This window comes from Anabas testudineus, chromosome 5 (assembly GCF_900324465.2).
Source record: "Anabas testudineus chromosome 5, fAnaTes1.2, whole genome shotgun sequence".
Lineage (NCBI taxonomy): Eukaryota > Metazoa > Chordata > Actinopteri > Anabantiformes > Anabantidae > Anabas > Anabas testudineus.
In genome coordinates this window covers 2,287,024-2,313,019 of record NC_046614.1, presented here as the reverse complement: position 1 = coordinate 2,313,019, position 25,996 = coordinate 2,287,024, and the positions used below count along the sequence as shown (strand labels likewise).

Sequence of the window (25,996 nt, the reverse complement as noted above, 5' to 3'; positions counted from 1 at the left end):
TTTATTGGCTGTGACTGTAAATCTGCACTTCTTCTTACTGATTCTCACACAGCCCACACTGCTGCTCGCCTGGTGTGATCTATAACACTAATTCAGCAGCAGCTGCGTTTGTCTGGATACAGGGTGCTAGGTGATATTAGCTGTGACTGATTAACACCACATGGAAATGAACTGCCAGAGCAGAGCCATGCCAAAGATCAGCCCTCAGATTTTTGTTTTTCCTTGACACTGATCCTAATGTACAAAACCTTGAATTGTGTATTATTCACATAACATAAAATTGGCTGCTCTAGTTTCTCAAGTTGCATTCATGAAAATCAGGCTCATAAATCGCAAATGAGGCGTGTTCCAACCATGACAACGCACAGATTTATACACACAATTACATTTTAAAGAACTGGCCCTTCAGCTCTGACACCAAACTTAAGACTCTGCTCCTTCCTCTCGGTGGTTGATCTTGTTGGCTTGAGTCCAGTAATGTGCTACACTCCCTGATGTTCCCCATGAGTAATCATAAGTCCCTACAATAGATCCAGCAACACAAATGTTTGTCTTTCCTGTTTTTCCTTTACCTTTTCCCAGACCTGCCTCTGATTCATGCTTTCCTAACTGGCACTGAGCACCTACCACCCTGACAGGGCTTTCTGTGGTCAGACACTGCTGGGATACAATGATTTCAGAAAGAGCCCACCGAGGTAAAGATTGATTGCTTCCTCTCCCAAGATTCCTTGGCATTACACGGACAGAGAAGATAAACCTTCCTTGGAATTCCCCATAAAGGTTTCCTCTTCTGAGCGCTTACAGGCAGAAGATGCCAATAATGGAGCAGTTTGTTCTTTACGCCTGGTCGTCCTAAATTTAACTGAACTCTACATGTGCTTTTTAACCTTTAACAAGGAGACCAGAAAAACAGAAATCTGATGTGGAGGGTACTTTTTTGGCAGGTTCGCGGATGTGCAAAGTACACATGCTGTGTTAAAGGGTCAGTTCGCACAAATGGCAAAAACACATTTGTGGTATGTGATAATGCAGGGGCTTTCTTATGAATGGAGTTTTGTTTGTCCATGTTTTGGACAAAAGATTGATATTTTTAAATGCTTGAAGCACATTCATGTTCACTGTGTATTGCTGTGGAAGCTGAAATGTTGTATGCCAAAAGCTGCACAAGCAAAGCAACCATCTGTCAGAGTTCATTTAAAAACTAGTGCAATTATGTAACAATATTTTTTGCAGACTGTTGACCTGCCTCATTGCTGTGCCAGAGGAACTGTGCAATATTAATAAAAATGGCTCAAACCATAGATAACAGGCCATGTAAAAACCGTTTCAAACACACATTATCATTTCACTGTAGATTAATTACAAGAGAACCTAGTCTATGTAAAAATAAATTTAATTCGAAAGTAGATTACAACATTTCATGACAAAGCAAACAAAACAGTGCCCAGTTGCGTATTATCGCACAGCAACAGCTTGAAGGATGGCGTGGTCCATCCTCTCACATATTATTCCTGAAACAGCTCTGCTTTGCAAGTCTGTTTGTGAGCCACACTTTTCCCAGACTACTTTCATCTTGAAAAACCAACTTAGCTTTTCTGGGAGTTTGTGTTATACAGAAATAAAGGGATGCACTGTGAATTAAAAACATTGATTTGTGTAATTATCATGTGTTGTCAGTTCATTATCATCCTGAATTTTCCTTCCGGTATTAATAATAAATCTATCAATCTATCTTATAATGATCTATAAATCAAGCTCTAAACCACACCTCTATTCTCGTTTCATGGACTCCAGGTTTTGTCTAGGCCTCACTCCAGTCATCAGAATAGAATCCTAGAGTTTCATTACTTTTTCCACCAGCACCCTGACTGTTTATTGGGTGTGTTCAATAACGTTGTTACAGGTAACAACAGTTTTATTAGCTTAAAATAGTGTTTGTTGATATTTGTGACTTTGATGAAGATCAGGTCACAACAAACAGGAAACTGAAAAGATTCACCTACTTTTTCTTGTCACTTAATGTGATTATATATGATATATATGATCCACGATGGATAATTAGTATTATCAATAGTGTTTGGTTGAGTAGAGTCATGGCAACTGGACTTCCTTCTTGTCCAGCTGCCATGACTCAATTTCCAGGTAACTTCACCTGGACGACTGAGAATCTTCACCGACATATCAATAGTGTTGTATGATTTTAAACAACAACACTATTGTGCACATCATTAGTTAAGTACACAAATGGAAAAGGCCATGTGACCTTATTCACTTCTGGTGTAAAGACAAATGATGCAAGTTTGATAACAGAATATTATTCTCCTGAAAGAGCATTGCATTTTACCCACCTCCATAACATGCTTGGCAGATTTGTTATTAGAACAAAAAGAACATCCTCCAACATATAGCAGCTTTACTTTAACTGTCTTAACCATAGTCTTCGGTAAAATTAGGACACAGGAAAAAGTTTCTCCATCTGCTGGTGACACACGTGTTTTTGTTCTTCTTATCCCTTATAGCCTTCATCGTCGACTTATTTGTCTTGCACTGTTCCCGTGCATCTTCACACAGTCTCGTCTGTCCTTCACCTTGGAAAAAAAAAGGGAAATTACTGACAAGTCACAGAACTGCCCTGTCCTTAGATCTAAACACAGGTTCTAAGTTCAGATGTTTCCTAGGAGCACATTAATAGTGTAATGAGTATAAGAGAGTAGCAGAGTAGAATAAAACCCTGTTTTCCTTTAAAGGACAGAACAATGTGACACCTATAAATAAACTACTAAATCCCAACAGAGATTTGAAGGCCAAATGGACTATGTCCATTTTCCTGGGATGCATGCAGCTCATCCTGCCCCACACAGTTACATTACCTCCATCTAAATGGGACCAGACACATTCCAGTTAAATATCAACAGTTGCAAATGTCAACTCGAGCAGAGATGTAAATTTCAAACAAATGACTACAGAATTTAAAGGAGACTATTTTGGAACAGACATATTCGATGTCATCCATAAATGAGGTAAAATATTGAAAATGATGCTGACATCAAAAGTGTGTATGATGCCACACTGTTAAGAAGAATCACACTACTTGTAAACAATCAGTTATTTGGTATTCAGAGAAAAAACAGCTTTGTGTATGCACTGGCCTGCTCTTCATCCTCCATGCAGACTCTGTTTAGAACTTGTGCACTCCTCTGTCTGATCCTAAAGGAACACACTGTAATCCATCAAGGCTCATATTGTCAGAAATATTTGGGCATACTCCTGTAAGTAGTAGTAGTAGTAGTAGTAGTAGCTGACAGTAGTAGTTTGAGAAATGGTCTGATAATCTATATTTGAAGTTCATCTTTTGAAATGAAAAGACATTTTTAAATTGAAGTTTGGATTATATAGATATATATAGATATATTATAATATTTTACCCCTTTCCGTTGGTTACTGAGACAGAAGGTGCAGATAGTTCGGGGCTGTTTCCCCTCTCCACTGCACTTCACCTCTTTGTAGACAGCTCCCAGGCACGGCTGGCCGTCCTCCCTCCCGTCCCCGACGACCAGCATGTTGGCCAGGTGTGAGATATAACTAGACGCCAGGCGCAGCGTCTCGATTTTGGAGAGTTTTCTATCCACTGGTTCCGTGGGGATAAGTGTCCTCAGCGCCGTAAAGGCCGTGTTCACATTCTGTGTCCGGTGTCTCTCCCTGGCGTTCGCCGCGTTCCGCTGCCGCACGACGACGACGCCGGTCTCCCGCCGGTAACTCTCCCCAGGAGTCCCGCAGCAGCCGTAGCCCTGGTCGGTGCTGCCGTCGCTCTCGCTGCGGTTTCCCTCCTCGTCGTCCGACATTAAGGTCAGGTCAGCGGGGTAAGAGAAGGGATGAGTTGACACCGGCCTCAGCACAGTATAAGCCATCATAAGAAGCCAAATGTGTCGCTGGGGAGGACGAATCCCTTATGTTCAAGTCGAAAACAGCTGCATGCGCAGAGGAGCTGTGCGTAAAAGTCGCTGCCACTTCAAAGGGATCCAGCAGTCCACAGCTTGTTGTGACACTTTCCCATAGGGTGGGCCAGGGTGATGGTCATCATTTGGGACAGGGAGGGCTCTTATAGCAGCTACAGGAGCTCCTCAGCAGCAACTGTAAAGGGAGGGGTGGAGCACATGTAGGAGCTCCCACCTCCCAAATGTTTTGGTCGTTCAGATAATAGACATCAGTTTGGTGTGAGAAGACATGAACTGAGCCATTAGTGGAGAGCAGACAGAGGCAGATGCGTTTCCTAAAACTGGCACTTCAGGAACATGACATTCACTTTGCACTGATAGCATGGAGACCTGTTCCACCCAGTAGGGTTCAAGATATCAAATCCACCCAGAATCACTTCTAACAATTCAGACAAATCGTTGTATTTAACTTGAAAGATCTCAGCAGCAGTATGGTCAGCTTCACCTGGGCCGTCTGCAAAACAGCTGTTCAAGTCCTACAGCTGTGGTGCAGTGGTGCTGGTGGGGGTTGTCACCTGTCGACAATCTATAAAATCAGTTTCTACATTTGTTTATCCATCAAGGTTGCTAGGTTGTGGCTAATTAGTGGGAAACCCGACCCTTCCTAATGTGATGGTAAATGTAGTGGCTGTAATTTCCGGTCATGCTGAAGTCAGTTTCTAAAGCTTCTTAAGCTTAAAACTCTGCAGAGAGTTGGATCCTGGGTTGTGTGTTGCTTTGTGAGTCTGTCATCTTCAGAGCCATTAAGTGTTTTGTTCATCTGGCTGCACACGAAGCAGCTTCAGAAGGCTGGTGGAACATTTTGCCTCTTTGGTAGAAATAACTAACTATTACTAGCCTAACTAGCTTTGCATGCTACTGAAGTTTTGTTTACGTCTTTTAAATGGATGACAGTGTGTGTAATGGGAATGTAACAGAGGATTGCACACTCTCCCGCTCCCACTGCTCTGGCCTGTACTCTGCTTTATGAGACTCTAGTGTGATGTGTTAAATCGCTCTCCCTCTTCACCACCATCACCAAAACACCAAATGAAGCGTCTGCGCTGTAGAAGAATGTTTTCCAACCGTTTGCAAAATGTCCATGCTTTTTTTTTTTTTTTTTTTTTTTTGAGGTTTCTGAAAACATACAGCTCAAGATGTCACACTCACATGTGGTCTTGTACCTGCAGACACCTCATTAGCAGCTTGGAATTTCCAGGGCAATTAGCAATTACACAGCTTCATGTTGTGGAGAGTACAGAGGGGGCTTTGCATGACAACACAGTCATTTTTGTTTATATCATTTTATCAGTTGAACAAGTGACAAACATCAACACCACAATAAGATGTGCAGCTAGCATGTGTATGCAATGTGTATATCCAGCCCATAGAATGACAGAACCCCTTGCAGTGGTGATCAGTGGCTCCACAGTTGCCCTGTTTCAGTTTGTCTAATGGGTTAAGTGCTGTGGGTAAATAAACACTCAGCAGATGCTAGAGGTGATCAAGCTTGAACTTTCCCTGTGGAAACTAAGCAAATGGCTTCCAGATTGGCTGGGGCTGTTGGAGGGAGGAAGGGGGGGACAGACTGCTGCAAAAGGGAGAGAGTGTCATCAAAGGCCTGTTTTTACAAACAACCCTCTGACACATCAAACTGGGGGCCACCAGCGCCCCCTGGCCCCCAGCTCAGCTGCACCAACAACGGTGACCTGCATGGAACCTGGTTACACTCTTAGCAGGGCACCATAGTGTTTTACCAGGCAGCAACACGACCCCCTGCACTTTCTCTCCTCTAGCACCATGCTAGCTTCACAGTTTAGAAGCGTCAATACTTCCCCCAACCGCTCTGCCCCATGCATCATCTTGAAGGAATGCCATTAAAAGCCTGTTGAGGTGATTAAAGCACTAATGAAGTGTGTGGAATGTGTGTCAGGGAAGATGTGAAAATGGTCCTCAATGACAACTTCTTACTATGGTATGAAGCTGGACAACACAGATTTGAAGTGGATGCCAAGATTATAGACTATAGCTGACAACAAATAACAGAGTGGACCATCTTAATAATCTTTCCAGTAAAATAACTTACTCTTCCAAAGGAAACAGCATTTAAAAAATCTAAACATTGATATTACTCTATGTGGGTGATCACGTCCATCAAGGGGTGATTTGTTGTCATTTGTTTACAAAGTATCAAATATGGTTTCTATGTCACTGAATCAGTGACAGTAATTCCTATCAAGTATAATTAATATGAATATTATGAAAGAAAACACATATGGTTTGGTCTTCTTTATGATATGGACCATTATTAATGTTTGTAGTTTTGCTGCAGTTCTTAGTCAGACTACAAGTGAAGACAAACATAATTTGGAAATAGTTCCCTCCCCAGCTGAGACAGCTCAGTGTTTACAGTTTTAGTGATTGTGGGTCACGTGAGGGGTTTTCTCCCTCTTGTTGTATGTACGTTTGTGTGTGTTAGACATGAATGGTGAATCCAATAGAACAGTGTGGTGTAGAGAGACTTGGGACCCTTTTTATGTTTTGTAGCAATTAGCAAACATCTAAATGACAAATTTCCATATGAGGGGTCAGATTTACTGATGTGGTCTCCTATGAGGGAAGCTGCTGGGAAAGACTGTGATCAAATAACTTGACTCATCAGAAACAGCTGCACTGTGTCTGTGTGTATTTTATTGGACTGACACAAGTGGCAGGAGAGGCAGAGTGAGACATGGTTTAAGCATTGGTTTACTGTATGAATAATTACTGTATATTATCAGGAAAAGCTCCAGGAGTTACATTTCTCATGTTATGGTGTTAAGAGTCAGCTGTAATCTTAACTAATATCACCTGTCACACAGACAGTAACTGTGGAGTCCTCATCTTCGTTTCTACTTTGTTTCACCATCACAACCAACTGTCTTTTATTGACTTTTATATGTATATTATTATATATATTTGGATTTATATTTTATTTTGACTAAAGACAAACACAAGGTCCTCTGGGAGCAAGTGGAAAAGTTCTCATGAGCTGTGAATGATGTGAATCATTCTAGTATGATGTGACTCATTGGTGAACAGCAGTATAGCTTTATCAAATCAACTTGTGTCCATGAAATGTGATAGCTGATCTCTTTTCATTTGTCTTTTCACTCATTTCCTCTTCACTGGAAAACATCCTACTAGAATTTGGTCAAATTAACTTTCTTTTAATCAAATGAATTTCAATTAATTTCATAAAAATATATCAATGAAATTTTATTTCTAGTCAACCTAAAATTTCTAATAGGATAAGTGGAAAATGAGTTCAGTTCCCATTTATATTGTACAACACAGCAAAACCCTGAAGTGTTCTGAACCAGTGAAATAGCTGATGTGTTTCATTTACTCATTATCAAGCAACAAGGTGTATTATTTATGTAGCATCCAAGTGTGTTATTTATCTATTTCTCTGTTGTTAAACTTACTTAAATGAGTAACTTACTCAGAGCATTTTAACCGGTTGGCTTTGTACTGACTCTGGTGCACAGCACAAAGGAGCTAGAGCCAGGTGCATCTTCATAATGAAGATCTGTGATTTGTTTTTTCACTGAAATAAGACACATTTCTAAGGTAAAATAGAAGCTAAATTTGATAAAACTACCAACTGTCAAGCGTTTGTTCAAATGACGGACTCAGACCAGGACAAAAGAGGCTGAGTTCAAATAGATTTAATACAAAATCAAGGGATGCACAAAAGAGAGATATCACTGCAAACGCAGGCAAGCAACATGAAGGAAACAAATTAGACCATTAGCATAGTCCACTTCTCACACAGAGCAGAGCTAAGTAAGCCTTTAGTACAGTAGCAACAGTATTATCTTTCATTTCACCCTTACTGTGACCTGAAGATAAGACCCATCCCATCTTCTTCCCATCCCACCACCATCCTCCACATTTTTCCTCTCTTTTCCCTCCTGAACACACTGATCGTCTTTCACAGCTCCGGACAGTTTGAGCAACCGAGACAGCTGGGGCAGTGTGTCAGTAAGTTCAACAAATGGCCACATCTGTCACTTGTCTCACCTCTTATTTTGTAGACAATATAAAAGTCAACATGACAAATTCTTCATTTGAAGAAGCCAAGTTTCCCTTTCATATGATATTACATCATCAGCCAACATTGGTCCCAGCTCCCATGTGAAAATCTAATAGATTCATTTTTTATGTTACACTTTCAGCTGTTGAAGGTAAAGCCAGAGCATGAATGAACACACTGAGGCTGCTTTAAAAGAAGCAGTATTTTCTTGATCCTGGCTTTGATGAATGGGTGTGTCACCATCTTCCACAGGATCCCAGAGAGCCCTCAAAAGGGGTAGAACATCAAGTCAATCCCTACGACACAGGGAGTCAACTCACACGCGATCATTCTTTTGGAGAAGCCCACCGGAGCCTTTAATGTCTACCAAACTGAGCTCTGGCTCACGTCTGTGAGCTTCCTCCAGGGTCACCTGGGACTACTGACGCAAGACCTCCACGGGTCAGTGGAGTTTATCACACCACAGAAATCTACAAGTTGGCCATACAACCTTGTCTAACATGATGTAACAAACACAACTTGAGGTCTGATAAAGATGGCTATAAAAAGACTCATCCGTTTTGGCTTTGAGGTTATTCTGCCTGCTCTGGACTCAGCAGTTACATCCTTTGTGTTACTCCACAGTGCTGAGCTGCTCCTTTTGTTTGCACACGTGTACAGTACAGCATAGCTGCTATATCCTTCTCTCAGTGTGGGTGTAGGGCACGAAGTCAAGTAAGGTCAAGTAAGAAACACCTTTTAAATGAGTACAATTGATCTGTTTCTTTAAACATAAACTTTGTCACATTATTAATTGATCTGAATATCAATAGTACTGAATAATTCTTTCAGAGGCCATTGCTTGTCTTCTTTGACCTACAGTTCAAAACCCTACGATTTTCAATGGAGAACAAAACTAAACAGAACAACAAAGATATTATAATAATAAAATAATCAAGTCTCAGCATGCAAGCTGAACTCATGAATTGTTTATTCAACCAATCCATTAATTTACTGATGGTTTTCATTACATGGTGTTAAATAGCAATGAATTTTAGATTTTTAAGTTAGATCAATAGATTTCTTTTCTCTGGCATCTTCAGGCCAACAGAATGTGTTCAACTGTTGACACCAAACAACATTCATTTTCATTTAGAGTCAGGTTTGTGTTGAGGTGGCACAGTTTCAGTCTATTTCTTGGGCCAATTCAGTCAAATTCTCTCTTAATAGTGTCAAAAATGTTGCAAAATTTCAACAGGAGGCAGCAAAGTGTGTTCAAAAGTGAGGTTTAGGTTTATTGACAATAAAAGGTAAATAAACCGGATGATTGACTTTGGTCACTCTTTAAATACACTACTTGAGTTAAGCGGTGTTATTCCTTCATCTAAGTCCAAAAAAATGCCCCTCTTATCTGCCACCTACAGGCCCTTTCATGAAGCTGTACCCAATTATTTCGCCGCCTTTAAGTTTGATTTTCTTCGATTTGTGGCCACATTCATATAAGTGCCATCTGTTGGACACTCTCAGAACAACACTATATATCATGCAGTGACAGATACACACATCGACTGGGAAATCCCCTGTTCTCTCTACTGATGACACACACCAGTCTCTTCTTCACCTGCACAGCACACATTTTCTGTACATATCCATGTGAATTAGAGCACACCTTCCAACAATAATAGGTTTACAACAATCCCCCCCGGGGCATGTACAACACCCCATGCCAGAGTCAGGCATACTAACAACAAATGGTCAAGATGCCAGGCGCTATCTTTCCCATTACAATCACTAACAATCAATAACAGTTACTATTCTAGAAAAATATTGCTTAAAGCTGTTTTTGGTGTAAGGTATCTTGATTTAGCAAGCTGAGTATTATATTACAATCTAAAGGACATGTCTCAGTTTCTATTCTTCATCAAACAGTGCTCTTAGGTTAGATATGAGATAGTACTATAATGTTAACCATTTAAACTAGTCATACTAATTTAGCTATATGAATCAGACATAAGATTAGTTTCATACATAGTTATGCATCATGGGTAATTTTCTCTAACTTTATATATGTTCTGACAGTCTCCCACCATCTCAGGAAAAACAAGTGTGACTGCTAGGTTGTCACTAATATTCAGATATTGGGAGAGTCACAGACCATACAGCGCAGAGGCCAAACCTCACGTTCCGGAGAACATGTAAGACCTCTCGTCTAAGTACTCTATCTGTTAGCTCAAGGGAGAACCTAATTTTTAAGACGAGAAAATCCATCAAACCCTATATTGATTTATTTACAAGAGAAAACATCATAGTAATAGTTAAAATGAATACCTTTTATGAAATTACCCTTGAATTTATCAATGTACCAATTTCTTCCATATAAATCCCAATTTAGGTTTTAGTCTCAAGCTAACTCATTGAGGTATCTCAGGTTCAACCCCTTTACACCTCCCAGCTTCTGATAGGTTTCAACTTGAGCTTTTAATTTCCGGTTTTCTTTATGATGCTCTGCTCTGTCATTTTTCATCGAATTAGTCCATTTCAATAGGCTTTTCATAGCAGCCAACGTTGCTTGTTAGACATGGTCAGTAGCTCAGACAAAGTCACATTGCAATGTTGCAAGTATTCCTGCCATTGTTCCCCTGCCACTTCATCCTCTGCATGGTCATTCACTGTATGCCATCTCTTTTGCCATTGTGGGATACCTCTATCAGCAACAGAGGAACACAGGAACATTGTCGTCTGCCTCTCTTTCCTGATCAAAGTGGTTATCTGAGTCTGGTGTTCTAGCTTTAAATAGTGCCCTAAGGACTGGATGGTTAGGGTTTTTAGAGGTTGACCTGTTTGGCTTAAGTTCTTGATAACTCTGCATGCAGGTGTGTTGGTGAAAGTTGTACTCTTGCTCTGGCACCAGATGTCGCTAGACTGAAGCTGACTGCTCCATGGGCCAACAAGTTGTCCACATAGTTGAGCCTGATGACATTCCAGTTCCTGGATCAGGTTCCCTGGGGAATCCTCCCATGTGGGCCATCGGTGTCCAAGTTGCTTCAGTTTGCTAAAAATTGTTAAAACTATTATCCTACTTTTATTGTAATAACTACTTTGTCTCCTCCTCTCCTCTCCAATGACATGCAGCATTTATCATCTATTAGGTCATATTCATACACTATCCTAGTTGTAAAAGATCCCTGTCTAGAGTTAGCCCTTTGGTTAGTTAGTATGTCTACTTTTTAACTCTAATCTCATAAGGTGGCGATTTTAAGGGGTATCCTCATGGCTCTACTGAGTCACCTTTGTTTCTGAGTCTTGTTTGTGATTGGTTTATCATTATACCACTTTTGAATTTATTTTTATTTATTTATTTATTTAAGTGGTGTAAGTTCCCTGCTGTACTTTTTCTTGTCGGATTTTTTTACTTTTTCTTTTAATATCTATAATTAAGTTTTTATTTTTAGAGTGTGGTTGACCCTATCTTCTGCATTTCTTTATACAATAACAATGTATTCAGAATTTTTCAGACCCCTCATCAAATCTAGGACTCTACCTTTTTCTTCAGTGTGCATGGGAATAAACATGCGACAGACTTTCTTTTTGATGTCAAACACTCTCATGCTCTGAGGTCCATCATGGTGTCTAAAATAAATCTGTTCTGTAGGGTCACACAAGAGGTGGCATGCAACAGGGTGTGTGTCCCATTCATTGACAATATGGCATAATTAAAACACTTTTGTCAGTTGTACCACAGGTTATTTATCCATCTACTATTTCTAGCTATATACTGAGTATTAGCTATTGTCCCAAAAACTGATATGGTGCCTATTATTTGTCCTGAAATCACCCACAAATCAGATATGGCTTTAAATTCTTTTGGTATCCCACTTGGTTCTTGATTCCACCCTTTGGTAACCTTAGTGTCATCTAAGAAAGTGTCCTAAGTTGTACCTTTTATTGTTTTGCATGTCTTTTATGTCGAGTCACATTTCATAATGAGTCTCTCACTTGGTCTACACTATCCTCACCCTCACCTGAATAGTGCTCTTTGATTACAGTCAATGCCCCTTTTAACATTACTGGGGTGCAAATACCTTCCCCTCCTGGTTGCAGTGTGGCTCTAACCTTGGCTTCTCCCCCACAGTACCAAAATACATCTGCAAGTGGTCATGACCCATTACCATAATTTTGAGCTGAAAGTATGTCTCAAACTATTGTTCTACAAACGTGACACTCCCTGTTCTTACTACTTCTTGGCATTTGATCTTTTGATCTTTGCATATTGTTTGGTGTTGCACATATAACTAGCCTATTTGAGCAGCATTGTAACCTAGAAGCATCTGATAGGACTATCTGGTTCTATAATTACCTCTTCTGACTTGTACGGGGGCAGACGTACTATTACATTCTATATTACATTTGGGTGGGGTGCTTTCCCTGGGTTTTCTATTCCTGTTTGAATATTTTGGCAACCTTTTTTGGTGTTCATTTACAAATTTGTACCCCCCACATCCCAAAAAGTGTAAAACACATTGGAATGGTTATATATCATCATGGGCTGCCATCACTATGTGTGTTTTTTTTTTTTTGTTGTTGTTGTTTTGTTTTGTTTTGTTTTTGTTTTCTTCCTGGTACAACCCTCTGGAGAGAATGGCAAGGGCCTTATCTGGGAAATGTTTTGTACCTCATAACACACAGGTTTGATTTGTGACTTGTTTAGCACAATATTTCATCCAATTTCCAAACATGTTATTCTCCCATCCCATTGTGTTCATCAAGTTCCCTGCTAAGGCCTTTCCCATAATATCTCGTAGGGGTGGCTACTTATTGTGGCTCAATAGGTAGAGCAGTTGTCTGCCAAGCATAGGATCAGTGGTTCAATTCTCAGCTGCCATGTCACCATGCCAAAGTGTCCTTGGGCAAGATGCTGAACCCCGAGTTGCCCCTGGTGAGTCAGATCAGCTACATGGCAGCTCTACCATTGGTGTGTGAATGGGTGAATGAGGTGCAGTGTAAAGTGCTTTAAGTACTAGTTAGGTAGATGAGCACTATATAAGTGCAGACCATTTGTTTGGTTACGAATCTGTCTGATTCTAAATTAATACAATGGTCCCTTAGGCAAGTTTAATTTGTCCTATTTTTTTTTCTATTTCATCTTTTGGTTATTGGTATGAAATGCTGCATAATCCTTTGTGGTTCTGGCTGAAATGGTGTTTCTGGTGTTTATTTAGGCCAACAGTGGTGTTTCTCCTAGAGGTATTTCTTTTCTTAATCCCACTGTTACACCTGTAGCTAGAGCACAGCCTAGCTATAGGCTTCTAGCTCAGCCTGAATTTGGGTTTGTTGTATGTTTTTAGTCTAGTCTGTTCTGGGTTGATTTCTGATGCTGTAAACATGCACCCTACAATGAAAATGATCAGTGGTGTTGCTTTTATTATAATCTCTGTTAATCCTTTCATCGGTCGCCCTCTAGAGACCCCTTGACCCCTCTGGATCCTCTGACTGTCTTTCACTCGTGTCTCTGTCAGGTCTTGTTGTTTGTCATCTGACATTCCTTCTGGACTGTCTGATTTATGGTTTCTCTGCTCTTCTGGCTGCCACTCGCTGTGATTTCCTAATGCCTGGGGCAGGGTGACCTGCCTTTTACTCAGATCCTGTTTCTCCCTGCAGGGCAGCTTGGTCTTCCCCAAGTTGACCTTGAGGAACTATTTCTTGTTTCTGGTGCTCTACAGCAATGGTTTTGGATAAAACCATACTGTCTTACCTTTAACTTTGAGTGCAGTAGGCATACCGCCTTAAAAGGCCCCTTACGTATCGGCTCCTGCCACTTTCATTTAAACACCTTTATGTACGCCCAATCCCCAGGTGTATCAACTGTAGATGTTTAGCAATCCCACCTGTCCATTACTCTGTTGCTCCTTTGTCCTGTTGAAATATAGACTTGTGTGTGGAAGTTAGTGTTTTCACATAATAAGCCAGTTCTCTTTCAAGCTGCTCAAGCAGAAGACCTCTTTAGGTGTTCCATTAGCTCTTTCTACCATGCCCTATGATTGGGGGTGATATACAGAGCCAAATCTTTGTCTAACCCTCAACATTTTAGTCACAGCAGTCATAACTTTGTTAGAAAAATCCTGCCCATTATCTGAGGACAAATTATTGCACACCCCAAATCTAGTGAATACCTCTTTACACAGAAACTTCACTACTGAGCTTTATCTGGCACTGCCTCTATTCATCTTGTAAATCTATCAACTACTGTAAGTATGTATCTCTTTCTTTGTACTGGACTGATCATTTCTATGTAATCTATTACTAAGTGTCTAAATGGCTCATCTGGTGATGGGATGTATGCAACGGGTGTTGAGAAGGCTTTCCTATTGCTGTGTTTGGTAGATATTATGCAATCATTTAGTGTGTGATCTACTGTTGTTGCTAAGTATGGTGATCACCATGCCCTTTGAATTCTTCTTTTTTGATTTAGAAAATTGGAATGTTGCAGGGACTGGTGGTCTCTACCAGTAATCCTGCCTCTAGAAGTCCTTGTATTGTGGGCCACATACCATCTATTGTCTGTTATTTAAAAGTTTTACGTTTTATTATATATATTTTGTTTTTGTGCCTTGATCCACGGACTCCATTCTGTCCAATTGTTTTCCAAACTGGAACTGGGTTGTAGTTTCAACCAGTATTCTTGTAAATTGTATTCAGCTTCTTCTAAAAAAAAAAGCGCTTTAAGTACCAGATAGGTAGAAAAGCGCTATACGGCGCTATACATGTCCAACATATGAACATATGGTGTTCCAGCAGTCTCGGATCCTTCTAACACAGCATGTATTCCTTGGACATCTTGTTCGATCAGTGACATTTCTGATTCCCATTCTGTGTCTTCCGGGTCCCCATTGCCCATTTTTAGGATGGTTATATGTCCATGACACTTGCTGCACAGGTCTTTTTGTTTGTTAATATGCTCCACTCGCTTTTAATGGGAGCTAGTTCTGTTCTTGAGTCCAGATGCAGATACTGGAACTGTTGCTCCTGCACTAGCTAAATGTGGGTTTACTGGTGATGGGATCTGTTGCATTTTCTCTGCTGGTACCACTGCAGCTTGGATTTTAGTTTTCCCCTTTCTCCCTTCTTTGTTTTGTCAGTTCTCCTAGTTGCAGCTGAGTTGCTGTTCGATACCCTCCAAAGGGCAAGCTATTTATCGCATCAATGTCCACTGCCCCTTGTAGGCTCTCTGCTCCAAGTCTTTCTTTAGTTTTTTGTTTTCCCACCAGATGCATCAGTAAGGCTTTAATGTCTCCCAGGACTAGTTACATTCCACTGGTGCTTTCTTCTAAAGCTGTAATTCATTTATTTGCCCCTTCAGTCATGTCTGGCATACGGTTGGCCAGTCCAACCATATCTATAAAACTCCTTGGTAGGTTTTCTGTCATCACCACAATGGGGCACATTACGTTCTCTTTCTTCTCTTCTTCTTCTTCCTCAGTTGCACACCCATTGATGCCGCTGTTCAAGTTGCTTCTCTACCAAACGCTGTGACCTTATCCTCATGTTCGAGGTAATCCAGGCTCTTTTATCCTAGTTCTTTTATCACATGTTCTAAGTTGCTTCAATATGCTTATATTAGCATGTATTCTTGTGCTTTAACATGTTTTATCTACAAACATGTTCTATAGACATATATTTTAACACATGCTTCTCCTATACATATGTTCTAATATATTAACATGTTCTTTTCTTACACAAATGTTCTATAGTACTAAACTATGTAGGCTATGTGTTATAATTATGCTATGTGTATTTTGCAATCTTAGAAGGCCTTTATTTTTATTTTTTTCTTAATATGTGTGTGTATAAAAAGCCTGCTCTTCCCTCTCTGTCTCCTGCTCTCTTGCTCTCTGTCTCATTCGAGCACCACCCCCATATCCCCCTATATTTCTTCTCTTAAACTTCAACACTGTTACTTTTTCTTCACCTGCTGCTCAGCATTGCAGGCTTTTTCATCTACAGATACTAGATCTGTTATATTTCTGTCTCCTGCGACAGAGCAAAGCAGTGAAAAAACAAAAACAATCACGCTGCCACGCAGTTTTCTGAAATCTCTAAATCCAAACAGACTGTTTTGTTTATACTGTTAAAGACATGCAGGTAAAATAAAAAATATCACTCATACTTTTAACCCAGACACCCTTTCAGTCTTCATTGTATCTACTGCTTAGTTGAATTTACCATTTCTGGCTCTATGGAGTATTACTTAAAAAAAGCGGATAGCAAAACACACTGCAGTACACAGTGAGCAATTCATATACAAGTATGCAATATAGCCTTGATTATATAATTTGTAAAGGTTTTTTAGAAGGAAAAGCTAAGGTCCTCACCTCCTGGACAGAACAAACACTAGTTCTGGACAAGATTAGGTTTTATGCAAACTTAATGGCTTAGCTTACCCTTTTGTGGTAGCCACCTGTTGTTGTCCAAAGCCTCAGTGTCCTCTGTCCAAGGCTGGACAGCACACATTTTCTGCAGCTCAAAGTAGAACTTACAGGACAGATTTCATTGAGTAATTCTGAGTACATATTCATGTAAATTAGAGCACCCCCTCCAACAATAATACGTTTAAAGCAGTGTCTACGTGATAAATGTCTAGTACTCACTTTCCTGTTACCATCTGTCTCCAATAACTCTATAGTCACAAACTACTGAGCAGCAGCACACAGTTCTTTCTGCCATGATGATGCATGCAATCATTTCTGTAACGTTCAGGAACAGAGGATTCAACATTCAAACCAACTTTACTTAGTGGTTGGCTAAGTAATAGATACTAATTCTACAACCAAATTGCAGCCAGTCCTTTTTTTACCTGTCCCATCTCTCTCTCTCTCTCTCTCTCTCTCTCTCTCTCTGTCATGGTATCAGCCTGGCCCCGACCGGCCTTGGTTTTCCTCCCTCACTCTCCCTCTGGACTCCGCCCACCAGCCCCTTCTCTCCCTCTGCTCACAGCAATCAGCTGAACATTGGACTCACCTGTGTTCCCTTCTCCCTACAAAACTCTGAGGAGATCGCCTTCATGTCCCAGCCTGTTCCCAGCTGTCCCTAGCCGTCGTTCCCCCACCTGTCTCCAGCCTGTGTCTCCCATGCCTGCTTAACCCTGCCTGCTCCTGCCTGCTCCTGCTCATCCTCCTCAGCCCTGTCTGCTTCCCTCCTGGAATCTCTGGACTTTGTTCCCCTCTGAACTCTTGGACCCTGTTACCTGTTTTTTCCCGTAAGTGTTTTCCTGCCTCTGAGCAGTGGTTTTTGTTTTGTACTTTGATTCCTGATTTGTTACTTTGTTTTCAGCCATTTTGGTAGTTTTACGTTGTCACTTTGTCTTCGTGTTTCCCGCCTGTTTTGTAGTGGCGGTTGACACCCCCCTTAGTTTCCCTGGTTTTTGTAGCATTACCTAATAAATCCTGTTTCAGTTCATTCCTGCCTCGTCCTGCTCCTTAACCGTGACAGAACGATCTGACCATACTGCAGCCATGGATCCTCAGGGTCCCTTTAATGGCCGACCAAACCTCCCCCCCCATCCCTGTTTCATGCACTATGGGCTTTGTTTCAAGACGCTGCGGGCAGAGTACTTGGACCTGCGTGGTGCAGCGGATTATCTGTTTAAATGCCTGGACTCGGCAGGAAGTCCAGAGCTTGTCACAACCATCACCAAGGTAGCCATAAAAACCTCACTGAAAAGGACTTTCTCATGGACTTCTCAGAATTCAGACACCTCAAGAACCTTATCCTGTCCACCCTCAAGACCCAGAAATCCCGTGTTCTTTCATCCCTCCACCCCAACAGGCCCGATCCAGACTCCTTGGCCTCCACCACTGATAGCCAGCCTGCTACCCCATTAGCTTCTCCACCTCCCAGTCCTGACCTCCCTACTCAGCCAGTTATCCTCCACTCACACCTCACAGTCTTCAGTGACACCCGTTGCCCTGAGTCCAGAAGAGGCTCGAGACATTTTTTCTCAGCTAAAAGCCCAGTCAGCCCCAGAACTGGACTTCCGGGTCTCTAGTGAAACCGAGCAGTCTCCATACTGGGGAACCCGCCTTGTGGTTTGGCGTTCCAGAGACTAACGGTCCTGCTAAACGCCAACGCTCACATCGGAGACCCAGAGCTTCCCCGGTCCCCAGCTCTGAATCCTCCCCTGTTCCTGCTCCAGTCAGTCAAGGCCGCTCCAGTCATCACAACCACCACAGCTTCGGCTCCTGTTCCAGTCTCCGCTCCAGTCACTACAGCTTCGGCCCCTGTTCCAGTCTCCGCTCCAGTCACCACAGCTTCGGCCCCTGTTCCAGTCTCCGCTCCAGTCACCACAGCTTCGGCCCCTGTTCCAGTCTCCGCTCCAGTCACCACAGCTTCGGCCCCTGTTCCAGTCTCCGCTCCAGTCACCACAGCTTCGGCCCCTGTTCCAGTCTCCGCTCCAGTCACCACAGCTTCGGCCCCTGTTCCGGTCTCCCCTCCAGTCGCCACAGCTCCGGTTCCTGCTCCAGTTCCAGTCGCCACAGCTCCGGTTCCTGCTCCTGTTCCCGTCTCCGCAGCTGCCTCAGCCTCAGCTCCAGTCTCCGCAGCTGCCTCAGCCTCAGCTCCAGTCTCCGCAGCTGCCTCAGCCTCAGCTCCAGTCTCCGCAGCTGCCTCAGCCTCAGCTCCAGTCTCCGCAGCTGCCTCAGCCTCAGCTCCTGTCGCCGCAGCTGCCTCAGCTCCTGTCGCCGCAGCTGCCTCAGCTCCTGTCGCCGCAGCTGCCTCAGCTCCTGTCACCGCAGCTGCCTCAGCTCCTGTCACCGCAGCTGCCTCAGCTCCTGTCACCGCAGCTGCCTCAGCTCCTGTCACCGCAGCTGCCTCAGCTCCTGCCTCAGCCTCAGCCTCAGCTCCTGCTTCAGCCTCAGCCTCAGCTCCTGCTTCAGCCTCAGCCTCAGCTCCTGCTTCAGCCTCAGCCTCAGCTCCTGCTTCAGCCTCAGCCTCAGCTCCTGCTTCAGCTCCAATTCCAGCCTCAGCCTCAGCTCCTGCTTCAGCTCCAATTCCAGCCTCAGCCTCAGCTCCTGCTTCAGCCTCAGCTCCAATTCCAGCCTCAGCCTCAGCTCCTGCTTCAGCTCCAATTCTAGCCTCAGCCTCCGCAACAGCTTCAGTACTGTCTCCGGGCGGGTCGACGCAGAGGTCGGAGCTTCCGCCGGGCACTCCTCAGCCAGCACTCCAGGCATCTGCTCTGCAGCCGTCCGCTCGAGGCTCTCCTGTCTACGGATCTCCTGGCGCCTCCTCCGGGACGTCCGCCCGACGCCCTCCTGTCTACGGATCTCCTGGCGCCTCCTCCGGGACGTCCGCCCGACGCCCTCCTGTCTACGGATCTCCTGGCGCCTCCTCCGGGACGTCCGCCCGACGCCCTCCTGTCTACGGATCTCCTGGCGCCTCCTCCGGGACGTCCGCCCGACGCCCTCCTGTCTACGGATCTCCTGGCGCCTCCTCCGGGACGTCCGCCCGACGCCCTCCTGTCTACGGATCTCCTGGCGCCTCCCGGCCGTCCGCCCGGGGCTCTCCTGTCCTCCAGTCTGGCGCCTCCCGGCCGTCAGCCCAAGGCTGTGCCTTCTGGTTAGTCGTCTCTCCGGTCCTGGTTGCCGCCTCCTGGCCGTCTGCCGGAGGCACTCCTGGTCTGCTGCACCTGGTCCCGCCTCCTGGCCTCCCTCCACCCGCCTGTTCCACAGGCTAGCAAGCTGCTAGCTTTTGTGCTGTGTTTGTGGCAGGAAGCGCGAAGGTTCTGGCAACTGAGAAGCCGAAGTTAAAATTTAAAGTTAAACAGTGTGAAGTGAGTGAGTAAGTTAAACATTGAAGTTTACTAAATGCATCAGTTTAATTAACTACTTAAACTTTAATTTAAATTGTCAATGTCACTTTTTATTTAAATTGTCACTGTTTCTTCTTCTGCTTCTTCCTCTGACTTTTCGGCTTACTGCACTCCATTTGGCACATTACCGCCCCCACAGGTAGAGGTTGGAATGGCCGTTCATCATTGCGAGCGCCTCACTTTAGTTAAAAGTGATGGGCAGTAGGGGTGTAGGTTTATTTATTTACTCATGTTTTAGTTTTGTTTTTAAGTTTTGCATTTATGTCTTGATTGTTTGTATAAAATGAATATTTATTAAATGGGCAGCAATTTTCCAGTGGTGGCATCTCCACCATGCTTTTTCTTAAAACTCTTCTAGTTCTCTAGATAAGGCACAACTCTTGCATTACTGCCTCCCACAGGTCAAGTGATGTAATTGTTTTATTTATTGCTACTGTATTTGATTATTTTAAATTAGCTTCACTCAAAAATAACTGTTTTTTCACAATGTAAGTGGTAGTAAGTAGTATGATCTAGATATTGTTGCTAACTGTAAAACTCTGTCAGCACTTCCTATTTATTTTTTTATTTAATTTTGTGTAACACCGAAATAGGCACCACTTCAAAACCTGTGACTCCTGAGTGGGAAGATGTTAAATAACTCAACAGATCACCCTAATCCACCAGCTCCCTGATGCGCTATTATCCCTGATAATAAAGCACACTTAGCACAACTACAACAACTACAACAACTTTATGTACAAAAGTTGACCTTTCTGCCCATCTTGTTTCAACAGATACATGTATGGATACTATGCTGAATAGTGAATGATGGGGCTGTTTTGTTTTAGCCATCTCCAATCTGTGGTCTATTGAGACACAAACATGTACTTCCATTTCCCATGAGGGGTCATTGGCCGGGGGCCACCCAGGGTTCAGCCATGTCTGGTCTGGACCAGCAGCACAGTTCTCATGACACCTGACCCAGAGTACTTCCTGTGGTAATACGGCAGTGTTGTGCTGTGAAGGGCCAGGAACTGTTCATAAGGAATCCTATGAATGCCCTGCCTGGTTTGACATTCCTGAATGTTTAGACTGACACATTAATCTTTGATATGAGTGTATGTTCTCACCATTCCAGTACTTTGGAGGACAGCTGGTGGCCGTGCAGTGAATTTATGTGAAGGTCCCCTCTGCTGGTCAGGAAAAGCACTGCAGTAATGGAGATGACATGTTCTGTACATGCTGTGTCCCACATTATGAAGCCACAGTGAACCCAAGATGTTCTAACCCTGGGATCCTCATGCTGGGAGTCAGGACCCCACATATAGGCCACAATTTAAATCTTAGGGACTGCAAAATAGGTGGGATACCTATTTTTGGTATAATAAAAGTTTTATGCTTTATTTCTTTTTACAGTGGCAGCCAATTGCATCCATTTTCCTAACCGCTTGTCCTCTTGAGGATCGCGAGAGTACTGGAGCCTATCCCAGCTGTCATTGAGTGAGAGGCAGACTACACCCTAGACAGGTCACCAGTCTATTGCAGGACTGACATACAGGGACAGACAAAACATACGTATTCACACCTATGGACAATTTAGGGTCACTAAATAACCTAACATGCATGTCTTTGGACAGTGGGACAAAGCTAGAGTACCTGGAGAGAGCCCATGCAAATACAGGGAACATGCAAACGCCACACAGAGAGGCAACAGTACTAACCACTACACCACCAGGCCGCTTCAGATTCCTATCTGTACATAAAACTCTTCCATTTATCTAACTTAACAACAAGCACAGTAGAGAGTATAGTAGAGCCATCTTTGCACATATTTGATCACAAGTAAAGGGACAGTTGCCATAATTTTTTATTGTCATCACCAAATTGATCTGACAGAGAAAGATTGCGTGTCAGAATAGATTTTAGTTTTTGTTCCCAACCAACCAAGTTCATGGCTTCAAAAGGTTTCATGTTAAATTAACAAAAAATCATCAACCAATGATAAATTAACAATCTTCAAAAGTAGTAAATAAATAATTAAATAAATTAATAAATACATAATTTAAGAAATAAGCACTGTTTGAGGTAAATTAAGAGCTAGTTGGCATATAAAGCAATATTGACGTGTAAATTATTCAGCTTATAAAAAAACAATAAAAAATATTTTATATTTGTGATCAACACTGAGATTTTTATGAATTTTTCACATCATTCCTGAATAATGTAAAGTGACATTATTATTATTATTATTATTATTATACAAAAAGCAGGATTATGATGCATGCGTGTGACGAGCCAGAAAAGTAAGAGGTTTGTTTCTTTTCTTATTCTGATTAAAAAGTTTATAAATAGACATAAAAACAATATCTGGAGTCAGTCATCAGAGCTGCAGTCGTCTTCTGCTCGGTGTCCTTTAAAGCAGGCCGACTCATAGTGCTTATTCAGGTAGGACTTGAGTGCGAAGCTTTTGTTGCAGCGTTTGCAGGAGTAGTGCTTGAAGGCTGAGTGTGTCTGCATGTGGGCACGCAGGTTGGAGCGGTCAGCAAAGGCTTTGCCACAGTGAGCACAGGCAAATGGTTTCTCTCCGGTGTGGGACCTCATGTGGCCCTGCAGGAGCCAGGGCCGACTGAAGGCCTTGCCGCACACCTCGCACTCATGCTTCAGGTCGTGGGTCATCATGTGCATGGCTAGTGCTGGCATAGACACGTACACCTTGTGGCAGGTGGAACACTTCCTGGCCTGTTGGCTGTCGAGGCTGCGGTGGGTCTGCTTGTGCCTGCTCAGATTGGACGACGTAGCATAAGACTTGCCGCACTCACAGCACGTGTGGCGCCCTTTGGTTTTAACTTTGGTGGTGGTGCGGTCTGCTAAACCAATGTCCTTGCTGGTGTCTGATTGGTTGCATCCCAAGCGTGGGAATCTTTGTTTGGGTCTCTGGTGGGAGCGTCCGTCTGAGATGATGAAGGCATTGATGGCACAGGCCTCTAACTCAGGGCCGCTGCTGTCTGATTCGACTGTGGCGCTGGACACAGGGCTGTCTGGAAGCTCAATATCATGGTCGGAGAACTCTTCGCCACTGCTGCCACCTGGGGAGTACAGGACATTGGTGTGCTCATGACCTGGCTCCTTTGTCTTTTGCAATACTGAGGGGATGATGTAATCATGGATGTAGCCTGGGAAAAAATAATAAAGAGATGAAAAATGTTTTTACAACTGGAACAAGTCTTTATCATCACAGTCATGATTTAAATAACCTCTGATGAAAAGCGCCCTCGTACCTCAGCCCTAATCAATATGAAATCTATACAGGAAGCTGTTTGTTAAGTGCCAGGTTCTGCAAGCTTTGACAATGAAATATTAATGAGTCTTTGGTACACAGTTCTGCCTCAATCAATACGTCCACTGGCTCTAACAAGTGCTATCATAACACTGACAGACTACCAAGGCTGAATGTAAAGAAGAACAGTCACAGAGCAGTGGTTCGATCCACCTGTTCCCACCTCAAAGTGGCAGCAGGATGCATTGAAATCTGTGTGTGTGTGTGTGTGTGTGTGTGTGTGTGTGTGTGTGTGGTGGGGGGTCATGAAATCATTTTAATCAGATCATTCATCTGTGTTCATGAGTATGGTAATAGGGAGATTGAGTGACAGGTGGGTGGCTGCAATTTGGCAAAGAGGGAGGGTGGAAGAGGGTGGAGGGGTGTGTGTGTGTGTGTGTTGGTGAGGGATGTCTGATCTTGCCCCCTCCCACACACACACACATGAACACAAAGGGAAGCAGACAGCTGGCATCTTAAATCTGGGGGACAAATTATTCAATACAAACACAAGATCTGTGATGTGATGTTTCTTAAAGCAAAACACACACACACACACACACACACACACACACACACACACACACACACACACACACACACACACAGAATCACACACTTAGACTCACACTCCGCATATAGTTTGTACTGCAGGGTTGGTCTCGCATTCAGCCTCTGTAGCTCAGTTCCGTGGATGAGATGTTCACTGTCTGTCTGTGTACTACTCATGTTGCACTTCATTGAATTACCTGCAGCACTTTCTGTTTTCCAGTCAATACCCATCCTCTAAAAACCCTGTTCCATCACCACTTGCTGCTCCACATATGGATTGTGTTGCTGCAGTATCAGATGGAGAGATGGGCGAGGGGTTGAGTGTGCGGTAGGGTAGATAATAAGAGGAAAGACTCAAGGGCAACTGCACCATCTAAGGACAACACAGTCCCATGTGGCTATCTGCTTTCTCCTGAGTTTTTTTCCTTCTTCCTTGTTCGATCTGACAAAGGCTTGCATCAGATTTGGTGCCTAAGGCCAACTTATATGTCATCATTCATGCACACAGTGGCATTAAAGCCAAACACTGCTGTGTGACCTGGTTTGAGGATTAAGCTTATTGAGGCAGCATGACCTAAATACTATTTAGCATCCTCTGAGTTTGAAAACAAAAGTCCTGAGAGGTACAGATAAGGGGGCAAGTGCAGTTTGTGGGGGGGTTGGGGAATTTCCAAAGGCCATAAAATAAGATAGACAGCAACATACACTCCATTGAGTGAATCCCTATGTGCTGTTTTAATTTTTTTATTCTATCTATTATTATATATCTATTCTATAAGAAACAACAAGATATGGACGTCAGTGTCTCCCGCAGCACAACTACACACAGCAAAGTAGAAAAGGCAACTCAAAGAGGTGTCAACTTACCGTTTTCACTCAAACGCACCGCCAACTTGGTGGCTGACTCAGTGATGGCATTTGTCACAGTGCTGGAGTCATCCCAGTGCTGCTGCTGTTGGTGGTAGTGGCTGAACGACGAGAAATCGTGAACCTTCAGATGCTTCACCAAAAAGGAACGTGGCATTTTTGTTTTCCCCCCTGATGAAAAACGAGATGCTAGAGCCTCATAGAAAAAATGTGAACGGATGAAAACGAAAAGACAAGAAGCCTCCGGGGCGGCCTTCTGGAACAGGCCAATCAACAGATCATTGAAAAGAAATAGCTTTAAAAATGAGTCGTGGGAACAGTTTAAAGCCAGAAGGAAGGAGAAAACGTAGTGAAAGCAGCAGAAAGAGGACAGAGACGATGGATGAAAGACAAGAAAGTGATGTGGGAGAGACAGCACAGAGAGAAAGAGAGAGAGACAGAGAAAGAGGGAGAGATGGCTGGACTAGCTGAGCTCAGCACTACTGCAGCCTTTTATAAGTGGGACACGAGCCCCAGAGATCAGGTGGTGCTTTGGAAGAGGGAGCTGCTTAGCATTAATCCATCAAACATCCCCCGGGACACACATCAAATTACCATGAGCCGTCTGTGCTTCTCTCTACGCGCACGCACGCAGACACACACACACACATTCAGCAGTCAACCACCTCTTCCCCCACATCATCCTCCTCCTGCTTTCACCCCTCCATCTCCCCTCTCGCAGTGAAACGGATCAGACAATAGTGGTGCAGAAGCACGTGGGTGACACTACACACAACATGTTGTCCTCCATTGTCTTTCAATGAAGTAGCTAACACAATTTATGCTGTCCCAAACACACACAGCATTCCTCCTAACCCTACCACCAGTTCTGATACATCATTATAATTATTCACATACCCAACTTATTAATAAATTGTTAAAGTGACTAACTAATTAATTCTATGAGAATGATTTTCAAACTGTATGTACATCTAACGCATTTATGTCATATGCTACTGCATTCATTACATTAAAATGACAGATATTTCTAATATTATTAACAATTAGCATAGGGGTTACCGTAGAACATTACTGGTAAAATTAGACTTTACTGTCTACAACATGATGGAGTTATTTTGGTACCAGTAACTCCTCACCTCCCAACAGTTAATCATATTTATTGTTTGTTGGGGTTTAAAAAACTCGTATTACAGAATTCCTATTCTTTAATGATAGATACCCTAACATGTAAATATATGCTCTAGTCATACACGTTTCATATTATTTCTAGTTTTCACTTCTATCTTCTGCATGGTAGTTTTACATACATGTCTCTGAAGAGTCCAGCCGTCCATGTAACCAAATAACCCTCATCGGGATAAAAACAACCCCCACGGTGACTTCCTGTC

The 25,996-nt window shown here is 43.0% G+C and overlaps 2 protein-coding genes across 2 annotated transcripts; both read right to left on the bottom strand.

The window, feature by feature from the left end:
- Positions 1-1,417: 1,417 nt before the first annotated feature.
- Positions 1,418-4,055, bottom strand: LOC113151766 (transcription factor 15-like). Its single transcript, XM_026344689.1, has 2 exons — positions 3,426-4,055; positions 1,418-2,588 (listed from the first exon to the last, which is right to left on the bottom strand). The coding sequence occupies exons 1-2, from the start codon at positions 3,909-3,911 to the stop codon at positions 2,523-2,525; spliced, it is 552 nt and encodes a 183-aa protein (XP_026200474.1). The 5' UTR covers positions 3,912-4,055; the 3' UTR covers positions 1,418-2,522.
- An 18,191-nt stretch (positions 4,056-22,246) lies between these two features.
- Positions 22,247-24,765, bottom strand: LOC113151759 (transcriptional repressor scratch 1-like). The gene is made up of 2 exons (XM_026344680.1): positions 24,609-24,765; positions 22,247-23,046 (listed from the first exon to the last, which is right to left on the bottom strand). The coding sequence occupies exons 1-2, from the start codon at positions 24,763-24,765 to the stop codon at positions 22,247-22,249; spliced, it is 957 nt and encodes a 318-aa protein (XP_026200465.1).
- Between the last annotated feature and the right edge of the window lie 1,231 nt (positions 24,766-25,996).

What these genes read in the sequence shown, in the direction of transcription:
- LOC113151766 (XM_026344689.1), bottom strand. Translation starts at nt 3,911, where the DNA reads ATGATGGCTTATACTGTGCTGAGGCCGGTGTCAACTCATCCCTTCTCT. An exon ending in TCAGTAACCAACGGAAAGGG is followed by an intron (nt 2,589 to 3,425) that starts GTAAAATATTAT and finishes TTTTTTTCCAAG; the next exon opens with GTGAAGGACAGACGAGACTG.
- LOC113151759 (XM_026344680.1), bottom strand. Translation starts at nt 24,765, where the DNA reads ATGCCACGTTCCTTTTTGGTGAAGCATCTGAAGGTTCACGATTTCTCG. An exon ending in GGTGCGTTTGAGTGAAAACG is followed by an intron (nt 23,047 to 24,608) that starts GTAAGTTGACAC and finishes ATTTTTTCCCAG; the next exon opens with GCTACATCCATGATTACATC.